At 40.1% G+C, this 22260-nt stretch overlaps 2 protein-coding genes across 3 annotated transcripts; one reads left to right on the top strand and one right to left on the bottom strand.

Moving 5' to 3' along the window:
* The first annotated feature begins 3193 nt into the window (after nt 1-3193).
* znf511 (zinc finger protein 511) lies at nt 3194-5607 on the top strand. 2 transcript variants are annotated; one of them, XM_085369325.1, is made up of 6 exons: nt 3194-3463; nt 3552-3625; nt 4333-4534; nt 4629-4753; nt 5069-5299; nt 5497-5607. In XM_085369325.1, the coding sequence occupies exons 1-6, from the start codon at nt 3317-3319 to the stop codon at nt 5567-5569; spliced, it is 852 nt and encodes a 283-aa protein (XP_085225451.1). In that variant the 5' UTR covers nt 3194-3316; the 3' UTR covers nt 5570-5607. The 2 variants fall into 2 exon arrangements, with proteins under 2 accessions (XP_085225451.1, XP_085225450.1); XM_085369324.1 differs by having other exon boundaries at nt 5066-5299.
* A 1638-nt stretch (nt 5608-7245) lies between these two features.
* On the bottom strand, nt 7246-8391 carry msx3 (muscle segment homeobox 3). Its single transcript, XM_085369323.1, has 2 exons — nt 8031-8391; nt 7246-7652 (listed from the first exon to the last, which is right to left on the bottom strand). The coding sequence occupies exons 1-2, from the start codon at nt 8389-8391 to the stop codon at nt 7246-7248; spliced, it is 768 nt and encodes a 255-aa protein (XP_085225449.1).
* Nucleotides 8392-22260: the final 13869 nt, after the last annotated feature.

The raw sequence follows: 22260 nt of genomic DNA, 5'->3' as shown, positions 1-22260 counted from the left end.
TCTATAGCTCAAAAAGATTTAAAGTATGGAAATAACTGGGAATTATTAAAATTTGAAATTGGCAAATATTTAAGGAAGGTTGGCAGCCTTAATGCAAAGTCCAAAAGATTAGAGGAAGAAAATATAATCTCTCAAATCACACAGTTATCTAATAAACAAATTGACACTTTAACTGAAGAGGATAAAATGAACCTTGCTAAATTACAAGATAAATTAGATCGTTTATACACAGACAAAGCAAAAGGAGCTTTTATCAGATCAAGATCTAAATGGCTTGAAGAAGGTGAGCGTAATTCCCATTATTTCTTCAGTTTAGAAAAGAAACACTCAAGTATAAATAATATTAGCAAATAAATGATAAATGGGGTTATAACAGAGGATTACAGATTAATCTCTAAATATTGTAGTCATTTCTATAAGGAACTTTATAGCTCTACATTTTCTCAGGAAGCTACAAATCATCTCTTAGAATCGCTGAATGTTAAATCTATCAGCCAAGAAGATTCTATATTATGTGATCAACCCATCTCATTAGAAGAAGTCAAAGATGCAATTGGGCTATTGAAAAATAATAAATCTCCAGGTACGGATGGTCTTACTGCTGAATTGTATAAAGCTTTTTCTGAAGAGTTGTCTCCCTTTCTTCTTGAGGTATTTGCAGAAAGCATAGGAAACCAACAGCTTCCCACTACGATGAATCAAGGTTTGACTACGTTGATTCCGAAGCCTAATAAGGACCTATTAATGATTGATAATTGGAGACCAATTAGCTTGCTAAATAATGATTATAAGGTATTTGCTCTAATTATAGCTAACAGACTTAAGATGATTCTTGACTCTGTTATTGATGAAACACAATCTGGCTTTATGCCCAAAAGACACATAACTAACAATATCAGATTGGTTTTAGATATTCTGGATTATTCTGACCTCATAAATTGCAATGGTTTCATATTATTTTTAGACTTCTACAAGGCCTTCGATACAATGGAGCATGAATTTATATTTCAAGCTCTGGATAAGTATGGTTTTGGCTCTTACTTCTCTACAGCGATTAAAACATTATACCATAACAGTAACAGCGGTATTAAATTAACAAACGGTACTTCACCCAGATTTAACATACAAAGAGGGATAAGACAAGGCTGTCCCATTTCTCCATACCTGTTTTTGTTAATTGCCCAACTATTGTCTAACCATATGAAATCAAGCAATGTAAAAGGTATATCACTAATTGGCAAAGATGTACTCATAACACAGTTAGCGGATGACACTACATTATTCCTAAAAGATGAAAATCAAATCTCTATTGCTATTGAAACTATCTCCATATTTTCCAAAGCTTCTGGATTGTACTTGAATATTCCTAAATGTGAACTTATGGCGATAAAAGAATGTTCGAAAACAGCTTTGTGTAACATTCCAATAAAACAAGAAGTTCGTTATTTAGGTATCATAATAACCAAAAATCAGGAAAGTAGAATCACTCAAAATTTTTATCCTATTCTAGAGAAACTCAAACGCAGATTTAATCAGTGGCTCTTAAGAGATTTGTCGTTAAAAGGCAGGGTATTAATAACTAAAGCAGAAGGCATCTCTCGCTGCATTGGCATTGCACCTTGATAAAAAACTTATAAAAGAGGTTGATAAGTTACTTTTCAACTTTATCTGGAAAAATAGGACACACTACATTAAAAAAACAGTTCTTATGAACTCCTATGTCAATGGAGGACTTAATGTGTTGGATTTTAACACTTTAAATAACACATTCAAAATAAATTGGTTGAAGAATCTAATTACTAATCCTACTTCCATTTGGAATACTATACCTGTGTTCATGTTTTCTAAGTTAGGTGGCACTGAATTTTTCCTTACTTGTAATTTTGATATTGATAAAATCCCTTTAAAAATCTCTGCTTTTCATCGTCAAGCTTTTTTAGCATGGACTCTTATTTACAAGCATAACTTTAGTCCACACAGTTATTATATCTGGAATAATAAGGATGTTTTATTTAAAAGAAAATCTCTCTTCTTAGATAGTTGGTTTAGGAATGACATTGTTTTAGTCAACCAATTATTTGATTCAAATGGTATTCTTTTCTCCTATGAAGAATTTTGTTTACATTTCAATTTAGCTATAAATTATACCAAAGATTATACCAAAGTATTTGGCTCAATACCATCAGGGGTTTGTATGCTGTTTAAGAATCAACCTAATATCACTTCATTCCACAGGCCGTTGGCATCTCCCATACAAACTTTTGTTGGCAAAATTTGCTTTTCTAAGCAATCTAAAAACAACAATAAATCGATTAGAGCTTTATTTCAGAGTACCATAACCACGCTACCATATGTCATTTTTTTCTGGAACCGGCTGTCAGATGGTATTATGTGGAACGAAGTTTGGAAACTCCCTAATCAGTTTTTAATTACCAACAAAATTAAAGATATTTCTTATAAATTAATACACAGAATTTATCCTTCTAAAGATTATCTTCAAAGCAAATTCAAATTAGACATTGATACAAGCTGTAGCTTTTGTAAAACTTCCAAGGAATCTACTATACATCTTTTTTGGTTTTGTAACCTTGTACAAGACTTTTGGCAGAGTTTATGTGTTTTTATTTCAGAAAATATATTAAAGGATTTTTATTGTTTTGGAAATATGTTTTGTTTGGTCTGCACAAAAACCAAAAACAATTCAACTTTGATAACAGATATATGGTTAACTTGTTACTTTTAATGGCTAAATTTCATATTCACAAGTCCAAATGTTTAGGAAGACATCCCTCTTTTTATGTATTCTCCTTTGAACTTGTACAGTATCTTAACTCAATTAAGAACTCCACTAACCCAAAAACTATAAAAACTATTGGTGTTTGTGAAAAAATCAAGATCTTTCAATCACTTTATTCTTTGGCTTGATCAGTTACTTTCCCCCTAGCATATTTATATTGTTGTTTCTGAATACTGTTCTTGTATTTGTTTATCTATGCATACAATTCTTTTGTAAGTACAACACCATTATTGTAGTACTGTTTAATTCCATTTTGTATTGTACTGATGTTTAAATAAAGGTTTATAAAAAAAAAACAAAAAAAACTTCCACGGTATCCATGCGTGTTTACGGCTACTGTGGAGGTCACGTGCTTCCGGTTAGTGTGGAGGTCACGTGTATCCGGTTACTGTGGAGCTCCACAGTGGCTGCAGCCAGACCCTTCTCCCAGAGGTAACATCGTAGCGACCATTGGACTTGATAACGTTATAATAGTGAACGAGTGTTTCTGTGCCCGGCCAATGAAAACGTGTAGAAGCGATGCTGCAGCCAGAAGCACTCCAGCTTCGGACGGAGGGACGCGATGAACAGCAGGACCGGAGACTCAGTGAGTCCGAGGAGGGAAACAACCCGTTCAGCTTCACGCCGCAGATCATCCGCCTGCACAAGGACCACGAGCTGTTTGAGGTAACCAAGCACCAAGAAACCGAGCAGAAAAGCAGGCAGCTGCTCGTTCTGCTAACGGCTGTAACGTGCAGATGAATGCTGTTTGCAGGACGGGGACATTCACAGACACATGTACCTGCAGGACCTGTACATCTCGGAGGCAGAAGACAAGCCAGCACTCAGGTGAGGGAGGCAGGAGATATAAGTGCTTGCTATCTATCTATCTATCTAGCTAGCTAGCTATGAGCATGGGTCACCTTTAAACAGCACATAATTTACATTTGCCAATGCATGGGTTAACACACTCATCCTTTAAAATGTCTCCTGAAACTTTCAAATTACATTTTCATGTTGTTGTTAGGGTGAGCAGGTGTCACTCTTTATGTGTGACTGCACAGACTTTGACACCTGCCCCCCCTCACCAAAAATGTTTGGTTTTTTCAGTGGCAGAAACAGGCTTCCATATTAACCTGCCCCACATACTATTTGTCCTTTGGTGTCTTAATGTCCATCCAGGTAAGGAAATCCCATGAAGTTGATTCCGTTCATGTGGATGTTATAATCACTATATTTGCACAATGACAAAAAAAATAACACATTAATCCCACATTTCATTTTTGGGATTTTGGGAAGCTGATTACTTGTAAATAAAATAAGCGATCATATTTAGAAATAAAACGAGTCAAATAAGATGATTGCAACAGTAGTAGATTATGCACTTGGACATATTTAATTGAGAAATGCTAAAAATATTCAGTAAAATGACAAATTTGCCCCAGAAGGGATCATTATTTAGCAACCGTGTTGGATTTTCTACTTGACTGATGACTTGTAATCTCAGTGTTGGTCAGACTGTTGATAACCTTCCTCCTCCTCTTGTCTTGTGTCAGCGTGTCCGAGTTTGCCTGTCACATCTCAGGCTGCAGTGGGGTCTTCAGTGCTCTGGAGGAGTACGAGCACCACTACAACGCCCTGCACAGGCACGTGTGCTGCTCATGCCGCCGCTCCCTGCCGAGCGCCCGGCTCTTGGACATTCACATTCAGGAGTGGCATGACTCTCTCTTTACTATCCTTGCCCAGAAACAGGACATGGTAAGTCGGTGTCAAATAGAGCTCTGCTGTTAGGAGATATTTTTATTTTTTTTATTTTTTTGAAGAACAATGACATTTTCTTCACATTTTTCAGTACCAGTGTTTGGTGGAAGGCTGTGGACAGACGTTCAGGACTAATAAACACAGGAAGGACCATTTAATAAGAATTCACAAGTATCCTCCAGACTTCAGATTCGATAAAACCAAAAAGGAACGAGGGTAAGGCTGTGTTTTGTCCACTAGATGGTAGCAAAATGTCAAATTATGACTTTTAGTCAATCTCCTTATTGCCTTATCTACTCTTTATATTCTTACATTACACTCTACATGTCTCTTTTATTATTTATTTAGTGACATGATAAGATCAGACACATTATAGCATAAGATTTTTTTGCTTCTTTATTGATGCTGATGTGTAAAATTTGTATTTTTGTATTATTTTTCTAACTCTGTGAAAGGCGCAGTTTAAAATAGCATCACTTTAATATGTTTGCCTTATGCGTATTTTAAATATTGTATCTTTGTTAATAGAAGACGAGAGACAAAAAGAAAGGAGCAGAAAGACGCAGCCATGGAGGTGGTGGATGATGTGTGTGAGTCTGAGGGTGTCTGTGAGGTTATGTGTAACTCTCCGTCCGACGAACCCGAGGGAGGGGAATCCATGGAGACACACGAGTGTGAGGAAAAAGCCACTACCGAGGACGTTCTTGCTGCAGCCCAGGACACTGAGAGCACAGCGCCACGAAAGCCTCAGTATTCCTACAGGTTAGCCTTCAAATCTGTATGTGTTAAAACTAAATCAGCCATTTTTAAGAAATTTGCAATTAAAAAAAATCCAGAATATTATATAAGTTAAATATGTGTAAAGTACTGATTACAGCACATGTGTACTACAGTTTTTTAGCATTTAAAACTAAGCAATCTGAGGCCCAGAATTGAGCAGCTGTGCTCTTTTCTCTCAGGATCCCCAACACTGTGTGTTTTGGTCACGGTTCGGTCCGAGGCTTTAGAGGACGACGAGGAAGGAGGAAGTGAAGCATCAAAGTCAAGGCTGCTATTTTCTGGCCTTTCAGATTTACAGCGTTATAACCTTTGTACAGAATACCTTCACAGTCATAGATGTTTTTAACCTGAAATAAAAAACAGTTTTATTTTGCAAAAATTGCAAGTTTCCTTTTTTTTTTTAATTGTTGTTTTTTTTTGTTTGTGGTAAATGAACTGCATTCATGTGGTGCTGTTCTGGTGTTGCTGATCCCTCAGAGCAGTGCTGCATTTACACAACAACCAACACTTACCCATTCACAATTTGACTGGAAAAACTGAAAAGGCATTTATTAGAGTTTTATATATATATAAAAAAGGATGCAGTAATACTTAACTGCTGTGTTTTCAATATAAAAAAGCAGGTTTTTGGAGCCCACTTTAAATTTTTTGTTAGGAGAAACAAAAGAGAATGTCAGGGATTTCCATAATAAACTTTAATACTTGTACAAAACATCTTCCACTCTTGAAATATAAAATACACTGTACCTTAATAGCTCATGTAAGTTGGTCTGCCACGTTCAACACTTGGAGTGTTTGCAAAACTACACGAGGAGTTATCTACATTTAGTAATGAAGCTGATCTCGAGAGCTCTTCTGACACCTGTGCAAAAACATTCTCCTTTTGAGGTAAGGGCTCGAGTAAAGCAGGTTTATTGTATTTATGAAATGAGCACAGTTGTCAACGAGCTGGAAACTTAAATCTTATTGTTACAGTAAATTAACCTTTAAAGATCTTCTGGTTCTCACCCCAGTTAATGTAAAGCACTGAAGAACTAAGGCACAAAAGATGCAACGTGTAGAAACGACATTCTTTAAATATGTATGTTTTTGTTTTGTTGAAGAGGAAAGGCCTTTAAAGTCTTTTTAGAGTTTTACAGCATCAGGGCTCACCTCAGGAAGTGATTAAAGGATAACTTTAATTTTCTATATTTCCATTTTAAGTTCAGAGACCCTATTAAAACACCAAATCCACAGATTCTCAACCATCACTTTCGCATCTTTGCAACATTAAAGTGTCAAAGTGATTCCCGTTATTTGTGAAGCTGTTTCTAAATGAGCGGTTATGCCCATTAAAAAACCCCCGAATTAATCTACCATACGTTTCTTTTTGGATAACATTCGAGCTCTGTGGCATACATGAATAAGATAAATCAGAAATGACTATCAGAAAAATATAGAAAGTCAGCAAAACTGTCATTTAAATATTTTTTCTATAAATTAAAACTCTCCTTGAAGAGGCGGGACATTTCAAAGCATTTAAAATAGAAATAATGAACAAGCCGTTGTCTTTCAGTGCGTCATTACAAGTTTTTGCTTTCAGCTCAAAGCAACAGGCTCTGAAAAAAATCGTCTTCTGTGGTCTTCCCTTACTACAGTAAAATTACTGGAACTGAAGCATACCTGAGCTGGGACAGCTGAAAATAAAAAAGGCAATCAACTGTTTTGTTTTTGTTCCTGGAAATAATGAACAGCTTTAAAATGAAGCGAGACTGTTATGTTAACATATCCCTGCTGTGGGTTATTATATTATTCTTTCCCCATTAGCGCTTTAACGAAAAACATTTCATTCAATGTGAGATTTCAGACAGATTATTTCATAAGAATATTTTTTGCTGGATAAAGCTAAGGCAGTTTCCCCAACGAAGCAGCTTAAAAGTTAGTATGAGTTAGGACAAGTAGTACATCCCATATGGTCCACTGAATAGTCCTGGTACGGGTAAGGCAGGCCGAGGTCCGTTCAGGGCCCCGTATAGCGCCGGGGCGCCTATTGGTGCGCTCAAGGGGAAAGGAAAGGCGAAGGCCGGGAGCAACGGCTTCGTGGCCAGCTTTAGTTTCTCCAGCTCGGCCTCCTGCAGTCTCTTGGCCTTGGCCCTGCGGTTCTGAAACCAGATCTTGACCTGGGTCTCTGTGAGGCCGAGGGAGCTGGAGAATTCCGCTCTCTCCGCGATGGAGAGGTACTGTTTCTGTCGGAACTTCCTCTCCAGAGAAAGAAGCTGAGAGGTTGTAAAGGGAGTTCTGGGTTTCCTGTTGTTCTTGTGTTTCCGTAGGTTGCACGGGCTGGGGCTGGGAAGTCCTGGAAATACAATTAAGAAGTTATGTACGCTGCTAGAACTTCGGCGATCGATTTAATAGCATAACTAGTGATTGTTTGAAGTTTAATTTTTGATTGCGCATAGACTATAATCTGAAAGATCGGGGAAATATCAAAGCTTTTTAATATCCTAACTATTCTACAGTCAGTGCACCTTTGCCGTTATTTACTCTTTGGAGGAAAGTTCAAGCTCCCTCTCACTGTTGGCTCTTAATAGTTTTATTACAGACAATTATAATATTTTATACAATCGTTTAGCAGTCATTTTGTTTATGCTTCTTTGAATATGTCTATACAAGTTGTTGACGTTTTTGTTTTAAATATCGCACAAAATGTCGCAATAGCGCATTCTACACTCACTTGGAGGGGATGCGCAAGGCGCCTGCAACCAGGAGCTCGTCTCCTTGTCGCTGAGGTCCACCGCCTCCGCTTTAGACCGATAAAATCCTCTCTGTGACGCACAATCTGCGTCCTCTATCCGGACGCAACCCGAGCCAGGCTCTGAGTCTTGGAGGCTTCTGCACGGCGTCCTGTCTGATATGAGTGATTCCACACTGAAAGGCAGATCTGAACTTTTGGTTTTACACCTTCTAACAGGTGACAGGTCCAGCTCATCAGTTCCAATTCCATCAGCGGCTCTATCCTCCGGCGAAGTCTCCCCGGGAGCAGCCACGGGCGGTGATCCTTGCGCAGGATTCATTACGCACGACTGCGGTGCCATACAACTAATTTTCCTGCCGCTCTCTCCGACACTGTTTATGTTTTCGTGGCTTCTCTTGAGGAGATAAGTGCTAGTGCAGATGTTCCTCCGATGACGCTACAGCTGTGTGTTTTTCAGGCTTTTACGCACAGACTTGTCTCTCAGTTAGCGCAGTGCCACAAGTTCCCCTTCCATCTTGCCGCCTGCCTATCAGTCTTTAGATGTTTCCACGTGACCGGGCTAAAGCGGTTTCTGATAGGCCGAATTTGTAAAGACAGTGTTGCGGTCCATTTTATATGCTGTGGTTTCTGACAGATATAAACCTCTCGTCAGTGGCACAGCTCGAGTTATTCTATGTAAGGTAGGACAGATGTGCAGTTCCTACCTTTTAAACACTCTTTGCTGGAATCCAAATCTAAATCTGCACTGGTTAATATTTTTATTTAGAGTTTATCAATTCGCCCATGCTTGTCCCCTTCAGTTCTTACAGAGCATTTTTGTGTTTTTAATTTTCTGCTTTACAATCCCAACTTTGCCTAAATAGTCAAATATTCCCTTTCTGAACTGGTAGACAACAAAACAGAACCAGAAAATGGGTTGCGCATACAAAGACATCAGGTGGACACAAACGGACTCTAAATGAGTGCTAAGATTTGGTGCGTGCCTTCTGGGTGTGTATATAGTGTAATTATTTGTTTTTAAAAATATTTACCATGTGGTGCTGTGATTGTGTCATAAATCCATTCACAGTTTAATAGATGTAAACCTCACCAGATATATGTCACACAAATTCTTCTCTTTGGGCCCCTTCTGGGAAGTTGTACCGGAGAATGTGTTGACAGTAGTTTTTCACCAGGTTTCATTAAAGCAGTAAGGCAATCCAGGCAGCGATTTACAGCACTCTTTATATTCCAAAGAGTTATTATCACTGTAAATTTCTATCTTGTGGCCTGTAATCAAATTGTCCATGGCCATATTTCAGCCTATTGTGTTCATTGTCTGTAATCCCTTTGAGAGACAGTAAAGGGCCCATTCAAGCAGCCCATCCAAATTGGCCTTGTTCTGCAGCTCTTCAAATCAAGTCAAATCATTTTCAGTGAAACTCTATATGTGAGCGTTCTTCTCTCTTATGGGAACTGCTGCTGGGCCTGCAGCGGCAGCGCACTGACTGAATGACTGTCTGTAGGACAATTGGTTAAATGGAGTTAACTGTTTCTCTCCCTGAGGTATGTCCCTGCTTTGATCCTGCTGCGCCTGGCGCCTGTCTGCTCTCCCGCCCCCTCTCCCCCTCTGTGTGACAGTGATAGATCGCTGGGTAACCATACAAGCTTTCAATGACTGTAATTTAGTGCGACATTACATTCTCCTCTAGTAACTGTGAATATTACCACTCTCACTCTCCGCCTGTTTGAAAGGAGACGCTGGGCTGTCTGTAGTGTTGTTGTTTCTCCTCTATTGTTTTGTAATGAATGAGTAAATATTTAAATAAAAAAAGTTTCCTGCTTCTCTAAGAATGGCACACACATGCCACAAGAGTCAACCAAACATTTTGATGTTGAGAAATTAAAATCTATCTATAGGACAGCTGCAGCTTGTTTTCACATAGTCTGGTGTTTAATTAATAATGACTTTTCAGCATGTTTGGAAAGAGTAGATCACTTCTAAGCAATCTTTCATTATACTGTGATCAGCAAACACTGGTGCGGGTTTATCCATTGCTTTTCCCCTTTGGAATCAGCTCTTATGTGTTTTCCTGATATTTTATGCCAATCCATTCATCCTGTAGGTTATAAGATTATTAACTATTTACATGTAAAGTCAAAAAATGTCAAACTGACTTTATTTCTTTACCCAACTCCAAGTCCTGCTTATTTAACTCAGTGGAGAACTGTGTAAAGAGTTAATTGTGGTTTTGTAAAAGAGTTTGAAACCTTTCGAACCAAGCATGTCGAAGCAGGCTTTATATATTTCATTCTTTAAATCTTTCCCTTTCATCTGAGTTGGCAGCGCTCGCAGCTATCCTAAGCAAACTTTTGGGGAGGGGGCTAGAGTCATGTGGGATAAACATTTATGAAACGCGCAGCGGGGAACTTGTGGTGGTGAAAGTGTATCGTCTTTAAAGGGGACGAGAGAGGCCTGTCTGCGGAAGCATAACAGAACATTATTGTGTGTCTGAGTGGACCTGCCAAAGCTGGTATGTCAAAATGTCAGTGGATGGAAGATCACAAACTCTTCTTTCCCTGCTTACATTCACAAGGAGTTGCACTCTGTCTTGTTTTCTTGAAATAAACTGTGGTCATTCATTGTGTTAAAGTTACTTGTTAAGCACTAGTTACCACTTGCAGCACTCAGAGCCAAAATTAGAATGACTGACATGGGTATTGCATCAGTTACTGAAACAATAATGTTGACAGGTACAGGCTTTCTTGGCTCCGGCTCAGTTTTACTCAGGCCCAATCATGCCAGTCAGCCAAGAGGATGTGCAGGGCCCGAGGTCTTCCTCTGATGTGCCTCGTTATCTGATCAGCAGTCGAGAGCAACTGCAACAACATGTCAGCCTAAATTAGTTTTCTCATCTTTGCAACTGTCAGCACATAGTGTGTTAAGAGCTGCTACTCTTAACCCAAGGTCAAGTGTAACCTATTGAGCAAAACTGTGATGAAGGACACAGATTTGACCCTTACAAGAGACTAATATCCAGGCAAAGTTGAGCCAGGAAAACCAGACAGGAGGTGATTATAGCCACGATGAAAGCTTCAACTTCAGTTTCCATCCACAACTTTTTGAGCAACAAGTGAAGTTTGGAAAGCAAGTATAGCACACACACACACACACACACACACACACACACACACACACACACACACACACACACACACACACACACACACACACATAGCAGTCCTAAATCTTTTTTCCTTTTCTTTTCCAATTTATGTTGTGATGACATATGTAATTGCGGGCTGGATGATGTTCACAGGCTTTTTAATGAACAAAGCTTTATTTATATATCACACACGAGTTGGAGGGAAGTGGCAAGTGTACAAAATGCTGGACCTTGATGTCAGGGACTGGGGTTTGTTTACAGAACCGAATGTGTTGGTATGTTTAGGCTACAAATCACAATCTTAAATGCTTTGAGTGCCAACATGTGATGAGTATGAGGTTTGATAATCGGGGCTTAGTAACGCATTTCTTCATCATGTAGGTCATCCAGGTCATGATAGTTTAAGGAACTTGAAAAAAAAAAGCAGCTGGATGTTTCACTTCTCATCCAAGAAGCTTCTTCAGTTCAGAACTTCTTTCCAAGCTCCTTATTTCTCCATAATCCGAAATGCATTTGCTGCTGTAATTTAGTGGTTGATAAATATGATTTATAAGAGGCACAGTGGAGAAGTTCATGCAGTTCAAACTCAACGTACTTGCATGAATGAAACTGAGGTTGCTTGTTTAAAGCATTATCTTACTAATTAATTTCTTAAGTAGTACATACTCAGGACTCATGTGCCAGATGATGCTTGAAGCTTTTGTAATTACCCGATGGATTATTGATTGATTAAGCACTTTTCATTTATCCTCAATAATGTTAGCATGGCTCGGCTGTCAGGGGAAAGTGTTGACAGGCGAGCGGTGAGCGGTTCATTGTGCCCCTGTGTGTTTTGTGTGTGGGATGTTGGGTTTGGTGACAGGAAGGCGAGTCCCACATGGTGTCTGACAGGGATGAGCAGAAGCCTTTGGCTGATGTGGACGTGGTGCCAGGTGCTAACAGGTGAACACAGAGATAGAGTTGCTGTATTGTTGCAGTTTGGGAGAAATGGAGGGGTGTATAGGGAACCGGACACCTTCTATGGGCCTGGAACGAGCCAGGGGTTACAGAGTGAGCTCAGGGATGGCGCTGAGAGCAGGAGGGGGGACTCAGATGGCAGCTTGCACTCAGGGATGATAATGACAAAGATGATGATGTTGGAAAATGACCCACTAACAGATGCTTGGGATGTCAGATTATGGTATTGTTTGGCTATGATGGCAGATATAGGCATGATTAGTGTTAGGGTGCAGCACAGAAGCAATAGGAAGACTAATAGTAGCAAGGGAAACCTGACCAAAACAGACACCCAGAGATACATTTTCCTAAATGCAGTGTCTTAAAATACAGAGAAAAACAATTAAACTACTAAAGAGGTGCCTGAGAGAAGTATTTCACAGAGGGACACAGAGGGCCTTCTATGTTCTCATAGTAATTTGAGCCGTTTTGGGGTAAAGTGAGTGGTTGTTACCACAGAATACGATCTGCTATGATCCTGTACATTGCAAGTCTTTATGCAGTCTTAAGACCTTGCAAATGTGTCTGCCTCAGCATCAGTTTCCTCTTTCCTCCTCACTGCAGAGTGAAGTCAGACCACAACACAATGGGAGACAATAGCGAAGACAGCTGGCCTAGGCTTTCTGGAAAATGAAAATAGTGCACCAATTTGTGTAAAAGTGCCGCTGACGATTTGTAAATTTGGCCAAAGACTTCCAACAATATTCTTCCAAAAACCGCTGATGTGATGGCAGCTGCAGTGCAACATGCTGTGACCACTTAAACTGCGATAAATCACACAGCAGCACCTGTTGAGAGATGGGCAGCCCACTGAGACATTCAGCAGGAAAAATGTCCCATAATCTGCCAAATACAATGCGTTTTTTTTCCACCAATTTAATTATGCACAATAAACAAAACAAAACAAAAATCATGCAGTGGTTTAGTTAAATGTTTAGCAGTACTGGTAAACTATTTTGTCACTTTTGGGCACTGCTAAGCCAGCTGTTCCCAAGTCTTTGTACTGACTAAATACATGGATTTTCCACAATATCTAAATATTCCTTTAATAGATTACAACTGTGTAGCAAAGATGGTATTTTTTCAAATATTAGATGCCATTTTCCTTCTTTGTAAATGTAAATCTTAATTCTAAAAATAGCCAACAAATTTTTATTTGGTGTACTAACCTTTAGTCAAACTGAGATATAAAAATTTGTGTAGTTTAAATGGCTGTTTAGTCAAATAACAAATGATTTGACAGAATGTTTCAGTGTTGTTGTTTGGCTTATTTATATCAGCATTGACCTCAGAGTTGACACGGCATGGCTTGCATAAACTAAAATTTGAGAACTAAGGACAAAGTAGAAAATCCTGTCAGATTTTGATCCACCACGCAACACCATCTGGAAAGCATCTGATTGGCAACACCTTCCTTTTTCAGGATGACAGTGATCCTAAACACACTACGAGTGCAGTAAAAGCACACGTGGATAGACACACACATATTAATTTTGTCTTCCCAGAACCCGACCGTCAATATTACGGAAGCAGTGTGGGATCATCTTGATAGAAAACGGAACAAAATGCAGACAAATCCACCCAAAAATGAGCTTTGGATGTAGTTCAAGAAGCCTGGAGAGCTATTCCTGATGACTACTCAAAGAAATTACTAGAAAGCTTGTCTAAGAGAGTTCTAGCTCTGCTGAAGAATAAAGGTGGTCAACCAAATATTGACTGTTAGAATTGTTTAAAACTCTGTATTTGCTTTATATGATTTGGATTAGAGGCGGCTCAAGACTTTTGCACAGCACTGTATATATTTTGATTATGAGAGTAAATGATTACATTTCAAAATTCAGGTGAAATGTGATGCTAGCCATTACTCGGGGCCTCTTTTGTGCCATTTGCTCTCTCTATCTGGTCACGTGTGTGCCTCTCTAACTTTAAGAAAAATGCCACTACTGTACTTCAGCAGTCTCCTGCCAGTACAGATCACACATAAAAATATAGTTTAGTTAAAAGATATTTAGTGCACTAACTGGAATTTGAGTGTGTGTTTGTGATCTCAGTGCAGTGACAGCCTGAACAAATAAGCCAAGCTGATTCTTCTGAGATTACAATAGAGTCCACGTCGTCTCATGAAGCTCTGAAAGGGATGGGAGGGCACAGCGGAGGCCCCTGAATCAACAACCATTAAATTCTCCCTTCGCAAGTATGAGGGGAGTCTTTAGAGTTGCGGCCGTGCTTTAAACTAACAAAACTCAAGGGCATAGACAAATAGCAGTAAATACAGATGCCTATTTTACCTGCGCCCTTTAGGTTGGATGCTCGGTGAAAGAGGCAGATTAGCTGACAGCAGGATAAATGTGGGGAGTGAAGAGTGGGATGAAGTAGATGAAGGAGAAGATGAAAGCTTTGTTGTGCTGATGCTTAATGAGCTGGAAAACACAATTGAACTTCTCTGACTGTGGAAATTGCTGTGAGGGCATCGTAAATTAGCGCCAGTGTGGGAGCTAGCCTGCTGACAGAAAAGGGGCTTTGTGTGGTGAAGGCTTCTTCACAGGACCGCAGCCGCTGGGATCTTCACAGCGGTATCATAGCTCGATCTGTCACAGGGCAAGGAAATTCAGCCTTTCAGAGCTGTTTGGTAGCCCTGTTGTCTCATGCATTTACCAATGTAGCTGTTTTTCTTACTCCACTGTCCCACCTGTTGATCTGCATTTTCCAAATAAACCTACTCACCTCTAGTCTGCTGCACCCCGGCTCTCTTTCTCCTGCTACCTGTGGATTATTATTCTATAAACAGCAAGGCAAGAAAAAGTTAGGACGTAGTGGATAATGGCAAAAGCGAGCAAAAAGGAGATGGGTCTAATTCTTCTCTGATATTTGGTGAACTCCAAAGGATGACTCTTCATTCTGGCTTTGCAAGCTTGGCACATGCCTTCTGTTACTAAGTGGCTTCATATTGAAAGACTCTGCGGCCACTATTCTCTCTCCCACTGGGTGCCAGCCTCTCTGCCCTGGCAGCTGCTGGGCTTTAGAATAGACCCATAGTTTCCCCTCTGCAGGTGAGCTGCACAGCCAAAACAGGGCCCCTCAAAGGCCTTTTCAGAGCCTCAATAGGAAACTGACTTGGGGAAAGAGGAACGGGCACACAATGGCCGCCTTCTCTGGACACAGAGAAGATGGAGATGAGCTATTGGGGTGCTGCTTTAGTGTTGCTTATAGCCATGTCGAGGAGAGGTGATGAGAGAAGAGAGGCTGGGATGAGTCCCCTCTTTTTAAGTTTCTGAAGGCGTGGTTCTTTCCCCGCAGCTTTGCCACCGCCGTGCAGGGATGCCCTGCCATCCCGTGTCTCCTATGTAATTGCTGTTCTTTTGAAGTTTGATGAAACTGAATGTTTTTTCCATGTCCTGGGGTGATGGAGGTGACACTCCTATGCGCACCTCCCCTCTCTTAACCCCCTTCCTCCCCTTCAGTCCTGTCCCAGAGCACTGTGGACTCCCTTTTGCCAAGGGCAAAGCAGACAAGAAAGAATGTGCCTCCCTCCTCTCACTTGCACCTCCTGTTCATAGTTTGCTCTCTAACTTTTATTAGCAACAGCTTTCACTGACATATGAAAAGTTGGCGATGGTGAGAAGTGGACTGAGTGTTTAAAAGCAAAGGGCTAAACAGGAGCACTAAAGGAGAGGAAAAGACCATGCAAAAAATCCAATAAACAAGCAACAAATAAGATCTCTTAGGCTAATTTTTTGATCTCACAGAGCTCTCTTTTTTGCCTAGATCGCATTGCCTCTCTATGAATCTGTGCAAAGTACTCAGTTTCATTACAGGCTTTCCTTTAGAATAATTCATGATTGCAAGCAGTAAGATTAAGTAAGTAGGCAGATTTAGATACATTTATTGTTATTTTAATTACGCCCATAACACAAACTTGTAGTCCAAATTAAGGAAATATTTCTACAGCATCATCTTTTGCTATTGTTTACATTTCACATGAGATTTTAAACACGCCGCAGTCTGAAGCCTTTAACTGTCTAATGTAATTACGTTGGTTAAGAAGATGCTATCAGTCCCTGTCTCATTTTACTCTCTTGTTTTCCTCTTTCTCCCTCCTTCCTTCTCCTCCTCTAATCAGTTCCACTCTGTTATTGCTGGCCCCGGGCTGTTTGACTCTACACTAAACTGCTGGGATTTTTTTTTCCTTCTGAAGTTAGTTGACCACTTTTGAAAGGTTAAGCAGTGAATGGGGGCGTGCTCATGGCACTGCAGAGGGCCAACCACACTGACAGAGACAGGCTGTGACCACGGCTTTGGAAGGCGTTAAATGCTATGACATCCAGGACAGACAGTTCAGTGTAAGTTCTGAAGAAAGACACACTAATGAATGCACCATACTTCATGTAGCATTTACTTGGAGTTTTTGAGAAGAAAGAAACATTTCCTGCAGTCAGGCCAGCTGGGAGTGATTTAGAGACATTAGTTAAATCCCATTCTGGAACATGTCTTTCCTCAGGGATAAGTTCAGAGGGCTATGTAAACCAACAATGTAACTTAAACACTCTTTTGTGAGATTTGTCTTGTGTTAGGATACAGTGAACATCACTGTTGTGTGAGTTTATTAAGCTCTGACTTCTGCGTTTAATCTCTCCAGTTAATTTCTTGTGTCAGATCTCTGAATATATGCAATTCTATTTTATGAACTAACTGCAGAGAGTTTGTGCCCCATTTAGATAAAAATATTGTGAGCCAGAGGTGTACCGCATGCTGTGGAACACAATTTTACTGCTGTAACTTATGCTGATATGACATGCAAAATTTGGCTCACAAAATCCACTTAAAGTTCCCGTTGACTGGCTGCAGACCAGTACGCACAGCACGTCTGCAGCCCTTAACTCTGCTCGGGCTACCTATTAAAGGCTTGTTTGAGTTCTCTAGCTTAGACCTTTTCCACATCATTTCATGTGATTCACTGTGAGAAAGACACCATGAAAAAAAAGATATTTTAATTTACTTCACAAGATTAAACAGTGAATAAAATTTTAATAAATGGAACAGAAAAGGCTTTTTTTGGTAGCTTTTTGCAGCTTCGTATAACTTCCATAATCTTATCTTCAGCAATGTAACATAAAAGAGCATAAACAACAATGCAGCATGTCTTCTTGTATGGCATCTGCACTTCTTTCCATAGTACTACCCCCCATATCTGCCCCCAGACTGTTTGACTATACACTATCTGTAGCTACTTTCATTTGCATTAGTTAAACATGTCCAACAGCAAAAATCTTATCTGTTACATGTGCAACAGTGAGCTGTTATATGTGTTGGCCTGGTGGAATTTGGAGTAACTGGTGCAAGAATCAGTGCCTTATTTACAGCGCTGACCTGTAAGATGAGTTAAATACAGCAGAAAGTACGTGTCAGAAAGCTATCACATATCTCTGCTGGTAACCTCGTTCCCTTTTAGCTGTGTCTGTATTTGCTCTGCTGTTGTCTGCGTTCTACAGGTATGCAATTATGGTTTGAAAAGGCTGGAGCCAGACTTTCCACAGGGCACAGCGTGGGAACAAACCGGGGTCTGGGAGCCGAGGTCAGGGAGCACAGTGGCTGCGAACTACAGAGATAGACATCAAGGAGGCAGTCATCACTGTCAAGTGAACGTCTACTGGTGGAGTCGAATTGGAGGTCTGACTCACATCGTCTGACTGTGGCGAGAGTTTACTGAATGATGTGTAATGAGCAACTTTGCGCACTTTTAAATGAATGGAGCCTACTATAAAAGATACAGAGGGTGAGCAATGCAGTGCAGTAATGCATTGCATGTGCAAGATTCCTCAAATCTGATCACAGATTGTCTTTGTGATACAGTTAAAAAAAATGCAATAATAAAATAAACAAAATAAAAAGGAAAAAGTATATATATATATTGATGAAATTAATACTTTATTAAATACTCACACTTAAGAAAAAATTGATCTCTCTAAAGACTTAAGCAGAAAGTAGCGCTCTAGTTAGCTGTAAGTGATGGATGCTGATTAACTGAATCACCTTGACCTTCTACATCACTGGGGAAATCACTACTGTTAGAAACACTTTCACTAATAGCCCTCTTGTATTAACTTTTAAATATTCTCATAGGCTAAGATGGATATTTCTTCTTGTGGGTGTTTGCACCGACCATATTTGTGTAAAATGTTCTCAGGGAAAAAACATAAAAGTCGAAAGCATACAAAGTTTCATCCACTGACATAACTGCTCAGAGCGGGCACATGTTTCTTTAATAAGGATGAAAGCGCGGTGCTCTTGTAACTGGATCTTTCTGTAGCAGAAGGCTTTCCATCAAGGAACAGCAGGATCCTTTCCTTAACCCGGGAGCATCGGCACAGATTAGGTCATGACACGCAACATCAGATACACGCAAATTCAGACCCATGTGACAGACACAGAGAGGATTTCTGGATTAAATATACAGTGGTGAGGGCAGCGTAATAAACATCTGGAACACCTTTAATCTCTGTTAACAACTGTACGCCCTTCACCTCCTGACAACGTTTTCAACAAGGATGTGCTCCCCACTGAGTTCATTCTCTGATGGCTCTGTGATAAATTCTGTGGGGCTGGAGGTCAGAGGTTAAAGGTTAGGGGTATTCCAGCTGGCAGCTAGGGCTGCAGTGGACTCCAGTGAGGAGTCATTCAGCGACTGGAACTGGGGTAGAAGGGGAGGGGGCGAGGCTTTTGTGTTTCATGGTTGATACTCAGCTCTCAAGGCCTTTTAATGTTCTGGCATGAATGATCTCTGCTTTCACATAACAATGCAAGCTGGAAGAGGAGATGTCTTTAAATTGCATTGTGTGGGCCTCTTGCTTGCTAAAGCATCTATAATAAGTTTGTTTTATTTTTATTTATGAATACCACGATTGCTCCTGAGGTCACCAGTAGTGGAAAACAACCCTTGAGTGGAATCTGAGCTTGATGTACAACTTTCACTGGCATAAGAAAAATCTCTGTTTGCTTCTAAATGGTAGGAAACACAGGTAGCAACTTTAGACTGTATCTAAATGATGGGCAAAAGTTCCATGAAGATCTGTTTTGAGGCAGTGGCATTTTGGCCTTTGCCAGCTTGATTTGGTTGAGTGGGTGGATTGCTAAATTAACAGCTATTGCAAGCAAGCCTGGTTACCAAGGTAACCGTACACTGAATGCCTGCAGACACATAAATAACAAATACAATATTAGACTCCCCCTCCACCAAAACTGGAAAAGAGACCATTACAGTGGCTGATATTACCATTAACTACAGGCTGTTTGACATTATTATGGTAGACAATTGCATTAAATTGCTCCAAGCAGCACACAGTCGAAGTCGAGGTTGGCAAACTCTAGCAGTCAGTTAGCACCTGTGCTGGCATTCGCACGTGAGTGAAAACACCCCCTAATAATGATCACTTTAGGCCTTAATTAAGTGTAAGGAGCTAAAAATACTGCTCATGAAAGGAGAAAATTTGCTAAAGACACCAAACTCTTACTATTAAAAAAAGGCTAAACAGTTTTATTTTTACAATATTTACAGAATTGAGCATTTTGCTGTAGGTGTCTATGGAGCTGATTTTAGCTCTAGCCTCAACAAAAATCAGAAAAACTGCAGTTTTTATCAATTCTGCTGGCTTCATTTTTCAGTCCAGATGTTACCATTTGTTAGCAAGTAGTGGCTGGACATGGCAGATTATTTATCACATATTTGTTGAGCTAAAAGTAGAATGACTGAGTCAGTGAGTGCTGGACATATCGACTTAAAAGGTGACTATAGCTGTCCTGAAGTCATTACCACATGTTTAAAGTAAATCTAATGCTAGGTAAAGATAACAGCTGTGAACCTGAAACTGAATGTCCTTACTTACGGTTTCTGTTTCCCCCCCCCTTTTTTTTCTTTCTTTCGTTAGAAGGTCGGTTTCTTAATTACTGAAATAAGCCAGATGTGCCAAGTGTTGGCATGATGTGTTTTCCAAAACATTAGTTCTCTTTGAGTGGAAAATCTCTTTAATGAGAAGCGCACAAAACACAGTAAATAGCCATTAAACTTAGTTTAACAGCTCCCATATGTTTACTGAGTTTGTGAGGGGTGTGATTGAGGGAAGGAGGAGGAGGGTGTACGTGCGTGGCTGTGTGAGAGAGAAAAACAGAAAGACCACCTGAGATTTCCTTCTCATTATAGTCTATTATTTTCATGGAGGTGACACACATTGTCCCAGCAATGTGATGGTTCTGAGTCAGCACAGGCAGCTGGCACAGCTAAGGACATCTTTCATGCAGATGGTCAGATCAGCTTTTCAGATTACCTGCCCTGGACAAAAAGAGTTTAGCCATTCCTCTGCGTCTCCTCCTGAACAATGAGCTGCCCACTCCTCTGTCATCAGTTACATAACAGATTGTTTTGTTTGTCTTCTGTGGAGCTGTGCAGATTCTGGTGCATCTCCCCTCGTCTACCTCAACTGTCGTCAGTCCTATTGTTGCTGGAAAACAGTTTCAGGCATTACCTGTGGAGCCAGATAGTCAGGTGGATCAGGGCCCCAGACTGACTGGCTCTGGTTACAAAAAAAAAATGAAATCCCATCTGATCATGAGGAAATGGTTTATTAAGCACTCACAATGTTAAAGGCAGTGTCAAAGAAATAATGCTTGTGTAACTGTTACACAGATGGGTGGCTAATTCTTCATAACTCCCCCCCCCCACCCCTTTTCCCGTTCACCCAACCCGTCACTACACTTCACATTCGCCTCCCCTCTTCCATGGAGGTCCTTCCCCCAACCCTGTAATTCATGCAAGAAAAATCCACCGTGAGATGTCTGATGTGTGTTTAATGAGTGTTGGTGAAGCATCAATTAAGTTAATTGTAGATCATTGAGTTAATTTTAGTTATTTAGAAAACCCCAGCTTTCCTAAATGTTGTGAATGCGGGGGGATATGACGGAAGGCTGCGTGTAAAGACAGAGGGGTGGTTAGCCTCAAATACAGCCCTGCGCTCCGGGACAACCTTTATGGGATTTACTTATAGTAATGACGCTGATGATAAGGTTTTGGTGCTGATGATTGTTTTAGTGTGGGCAGGGAGAGTGACTTTTCTGTTTCCATTTGCTTTCAAACAGCGATACATAATGTGCTGAGGTCTAGTGTGGAGTCTGATGTCTCCAGCTGATTGCCACCTGTTAAATCTTGTGTTCCCTATTTGTTTCTTCAGCAGTGAAGACATCTTGATGAAGATGCCACTTTGAGTCAAGTAGAAACATGACAGCTGCATTCACGAAAGTCTAAGTGGTAATGGGCTGTTATTGGTTTCAGGGCGGAGCCAGGACTAAAAGCTGGAATGATATATTGATCTTTCTAGCTATGCTATGCATCATTCCTGCATGCAGTAGTCTTATATACACACACTTATACAAGTCATGCAACAAGTGAGTCAAACATTAAGCTGCATGATGCAATGATCATTTAATTTAAAATGGGAGTTTTGTCAAATATTCATTTTGGTGGTTTCCCTCGTAAATTGCTGCAGGCTGCAACATGTTTTCTATCCCAGAATTACGGGAATAAATCATGACTTAATGCTGCGTTTAAACAGTTACAGACAGGCAATTTATTCTTGGCTTGCTTGTAGCATTTTGTGCAAAAACACTGTGACTGTGTGTTTCAGTTTATTGGCATCAGCCTTTGCTTACTGACAACTCCCATTCGCTCTGGTCTTCACTGTTGCTTTTACATTTACTTGCTTGTCATTCACATACTCGCACATTAATACATCTCTGAGTGACAGGAAGAGGAAAACAATCATGCGCTTGGCAGAAGAAACCAGCATTTAAACATCATTTATGCTGGTTTTGCTTCAACATGAAGTTCTTTATTGCACAAATGCAGGTAAAGTACAAGGTTATGTGCAGTTATTATTTTATCAAAATGAAAAATGATGTGGATTTCACAATTTCGATGAGACTTCTTGTCAGGTTTCAGTTAACGGACTCAGGCGCAGACCGGGACTCCTTACAGGATTTACAGATTTTATTTACACAACGACACCAGGTGATGCTATTTA

This window comes from Diplotaxodon limnothrissa, linkage group LG13 (assembly GCF_057381915.1).
Source record: "Diplotaxodon limnothrissa isolate DT_005_m linkage group LG13, D_limnothrissa_male_GT1.1, whole genome shotgun sequence".
Lineage (NCBI taxonomy): Eukaryota > Metazoa > Chordata > Actinopteri > Cichliformes > Cichlidae > Diplotaxodon > Diplotaxodon limnothrissa.
This window is presented reverse-complemented; position numbering and strand designations above follow the sequence as displayed.